This window comes from Leptopilina heterotoma, unplaced genomic scaffold (assembly GCF_015476425.1).
Source record: "Leptopilina heterotoma isolate Lh14 unplaced genomic scaffold, ASM1547642v1 Lhet_396, whole genome shotgun sequence".
In the NCBI taxonomy this organism is placed as follows: domain Eukaryota; kingdom Metazoa; phylum Arthropoda; class Insecta; order Hymenoptera; family Figitidae; genus Leptopilina; species Leptopilina heterotoma.
This window is the reverse complement of record NW_025111061.1, coordinates 840721-845142: the sequence shown is the minus strand read 5'-3', so window position 1 is coordinate 845142 and position 4422 is coordinate 840721. Positions and strand designations below refer to the sequence as shown.

At 31.2% G+C, this 4422-nt stretch overlaps 1 protein-coding gene across 1 annotated transcript; it reads left to right on the top strand.

Moving 5' to 3' along the window:
* The first annotated feature begins 3360 nt into the window (after nt 1-3360).
* LOC122506108 (MFS-type transporter clz9-like) lies at nt 3361-4143 on the top strand. Its single transcript, XM_043618104.1, has one exon. It carries the CDS (start codon nt 3361-3363, stop codon nt 4141-4143), a length of 783 nt encoding a protein of 260 aa, XP_043474039.1.
* The last annotated feature ends 279 nt before the right edge of the window (nt 4144-4422 follow it).

The following is a 4422-nucleotide window of genomic DNA, read 5'->3' as shown; positions in this document are numbered from 1 at the left end:
TGACGGGGTACAATTATAAATGTAGAGTTTAAAATTAATAATACATTTATAAGGTAGAGTTTGAAAAGTAGAGTTTAACGTGTACAATTTTCAAGTGTACAATCTAATCATGGGAAACTGCAGCCGCGTGCCGATCAATTGAAGTATATTGTTGGAGAGTCCTGTGCAATAGGAACAGTTTTGCTGAACAGAGTAAATTGATTAGTTTTAAAATGAAGAAGTTATAAAGATTAAAAAATATATGTACTTAAGGTTGGTCCTTATAGTAAAGGTCGGCCCATGTTTGAAATTCAAAGGGCATTAGGGGAGAGTGCACGGAGAAAAATGGAAAAATGATTTATGCAGTCAGTGTAGTACTCCTTTATAGAATAATATGTGACAGGTACACACTATAGTATTAGAAGTTTCATAGCTGAACAGTTTGGGACTCAACACAAGTTATCCCATTCATCAGCTTAAACAAGACTGTTTATATAGTCTAAGAGGGAATAAGAGTATAAAAAATTGGAATGAGAAGTTGCTTTCTTATGTAATTGTTAAAAGAACGCGGCAGTGTACAAAACACAAGTCAATAATAGAAGCGAATATTGAACAAATAGTACTCAGTCCAGTTCTTTCGAAAAATGAATGCCGTGCACATAAAGTAGATACCTACTCGAAAACCACAAGTTATTCTCTCTCTCTCTCGCACACTAATGGCCGTTCACTTATCTTACCGTTTCACTTACTATTACTACTCTCAACTATTATGCAGTGCAGTTAAGTTCATTAAATTATTAAATATTGCTGTGAGAATAATTAATTATACAATTTCATTCAACGTCAATTTACTATTTTGTACACGGAAAAAAAGAATAATCAAATTTACCATGAGGAGTGTCAAACTTGAAAAAGGTTAGGAAAAAATTAATGTTTTTTATTTATTTATTATTAAATTCTAATAACCGCGTATCAAATTTAAACTAGTTGACAATATTATTTATTCAATATTATGAATATTGTTGACATCCATACTTACATTAATTACAAAGTAAAATCCACGCATCATCTAATTTATTTCATTGGTAAGGGATGTTTCTTAAATAGGAAATTTCCCCCATCGATTGCGTAGCCGAGAGGCTTAATGTAAAAGCGTGCGATTTATAATTATGCGTATATTTAGTTGTATGGTTAGGTAGGTGTTCAATCCCGTATGATTGTAAGATTTTCCGATGCATTTAGTTGTTAATTGTAAGTATGAAGATGTGGGAAGAATAAAACTTGTGAATTAATGAATATGAATATATAAAGGGTGCATTTAACATATTTTTCTTTTTTTTAATGATTGGTTACTGTTTTTTTTTATATAAAATTGACGAAGTGAATAAAAGGAAACACTCGTTTCGCGTCGCGTCGGCCATTTATTTTGACAGGTTCCGCGCCTGCGTTCCCTCATTGTGAAAATTTCGAAGTAGGGGACTGAGTCCAGTTTCTCTAGTATGCACACTGCAGCGCGCCTTATAATCTTCGCCTGTGTTTCAATGCTCTTTACAGTGACATTTGGAACTAAGACCCTCTATCCACTATACGCAACACCCTAAGATGCTTGATGGAAATGAATTAATGTACTTTTACTGGACTGAGTCCAGTTTTTTCAATATTGACTCCCAGTTTTTCAAACTCTATTTTTCTCAGTGTGGGGCAAAATAGGGTAGGCGGGTCAAATGGATTACCCCTGTTTTTCCATGATAGGTACTTTTAATTTTTTTATCCTCGATATATAGGTATCATTAATATTAATAAAAAAATGTTATTAATTATGAAGACAATCTAAAAAAGTTTTTTTTTTAAAGTTATAAGGTAAAAGTCCCAATTATGAAACAATGTCCCAGTTAATGAAACAGTGTGAAAAAATCTGGAATTAAATAATTATTTAAAGGTTTGAAAACATTAAAGCAAAGAAATTTAGAAAGATATATTATTATTTTACATATTTACGCAACTTCACTGCCATATAATATTAAAAAATAATTACTATGATGTATTTTTAACTACGATTACAGTTAGAGATGACAGTTTTTAGTTTAAATAAGCAAAGTAGAGTCAAGCATGCTTTTTTTCAATATCAATTATAATTGATTTTAATTATTTTCATGAATGTTGTATAGTTTTTCTCAAAAACTCTGAAGTCGACGATTTATATTCTAAAAAGTGTTTTTATTTATTGATTTGCTATTTTTTAAAATTTCGCACGTTTCATAATCGGTACAATGAATTATGAAACGTCCCGGTTTATGGAACATGCATTCTGTGTTCCACATTTCACGGACATATGTTTTGCTGCGTTGTACGTATTTATGGAACAGTCCTTCAAATTACTCTTTTTTATTTCACAGTAATATTTAAAAAATATTTTGTTAGCCAAATTGACCACATAAGATTGTATTACTTTTGTGATAGAAGATAATTGTCAAGGAAAGTGAAATAATGATAATAATGTAAAAAATCGTTTCCTAACCTATAAATACACTAACGCGTGGCTTGCTACCAGGTACGGTTATAAATTTGTAATTTTGGCCTTTATGTATGCATTTCAGTACTTATTTTTTAAATATTCCAAAAAAGTAAAATTTGTACAATAAATGTAAAAAATGTAAAATTTGTACGATAAATGTAAAAAATGAAAAATTTTTACAATAAATCCAAGACGATTTACGTATGTTCAGTTTTTAATAACACATAACAATAATATAATCAATGAATTTAACACTTAACAGTTTTTCCACAAATCTTAATACAAATATATTTTTTAAGATTTAATTTATCTGTCTTGATTAATACTTTATTATTAATTTCATTGTTGCTAAGATGAAAAGTCTAAAGATTATTACAAATGTCACTTTACATGTTAACACGCAACTCGTTAGAGTGCTTTCTTATAGATATTATGAATTCTTTCTTTATTAGAATTATATATACAGGTCGAATTTCTTAATTTCAGAATGTACAATCAAATATGAAAACTCAAAAAGTAAAACAGGATAAATCTAGTGGAAAAGGTGCAGGAGTGCTAAAGAGAAATAATGTCCGGAGTCAAGGAAAGCAGAAGTCTAAAGTTTTCGTAAATACTGGAAAAGTGCCTAAAAAAAGTTAAAAAGATTAAATTATAAACCTGAAGATGTGGAGCATGCTTTGAAGGCTGTCGAGTAAGGAGTATCTTTGAGAAAAGCAGCTAGAACGTATAATGTACCTGTAACTACCCTAAGTAGAAAAAAGAATAATCCTGATGTATCAAAATTAAAACCAGGACCAGGAAGTATATTATCAAAAAAAGAAGAAAATGAAATAGTTAATTGGATATTATATAGAGATAAGAGAGGCATGCCGGCTACAAAAACAGAACTTCTGGATTCTGTGCAAAATTACGTCACATTATTAAAGAAAAAAACACCGTTCGCAGATAATCGTCCCAGTCGCCACTGGTACGAGAGTTTCAGGAAACGACATCCTCAACTGACCTTAAGAAAACCTCAAAATTTAAGTACGAGTAGAGCAGCTGTGTCGAAGGAAGACCTACAAGAATGGTTTGAGGAACAAGAAAAATATTTAAGAGAGAAAAACTTGTTAGATATTCCTTCAAGCAGAGTTTTCAATTGTGATGAGACGAATATTGTCTTATGTCCTGAGTCAGAAAAAGTCATCACGGAGGTAGGCGCTCGTTCTGTTTACAGGATAGTCGATTCTGAGAAAGAAAGCCTCACTGTCTTATTCATGTATTCTGCAAATGGAATTCGTGTTCCACCCATGCTTATGTATTCTTACCAAGGTGTGATACCAAAAAACATTGTTGATAACACACCAAAAGGATGGGGTATAGGTGTATCAGAAAATGGTTGGATGACAACCGAGACCTTCTACGAATACATAACGAATGTGTTTTACCCATGGCTTGTACAAGAAAAAATTCAATTTCCAGTGATCATTTATCTTGATAATCACTCTTCGCACATAACTATACCTCTTGTAAAATTTTGTAGAGACAAGCAAATTGAAATAATTGGTCTTTTCCCAAATTCAACACACGTCATGCAGCCACTTGACATATCATTCTTTAATCCTTTTAAAGTAGCTTGGAAAAAGCTGTGCCGAAGTGGAAAATTTTGAAAAATATTACTCGAATCAAAAAAACTGATTTTCCTTTAGTTTTTCAATTTGCTCTCGACAGTATGAAAGAACAGGAGATAAATGCCATTGTTAAAGGTTTTAAAGCTTCAGGATTGTGGCCTTTTAATCCTAGTGCTGTGGACTATGATATTCTAGACAAGAGTAAAAAAAATAAAAAAAACTTTGGATAAACAAGAAGATTCTAATAATGAAGATCAACTTGGGAAGCAAACATTTTTACAAAACTTTGAGACTAGTTTACCTCCAAATTTACTACAA

Bases quoted from the DNA above. Each gene is read 5' to 3' on its own strand.
- LOC122506108 (XM_043618104.1), top strand. From the start codon at position 3,361: ATGCCGGCTACAAAAACAGAACTTCTGGATTCTGTGCAAAATTACGTC.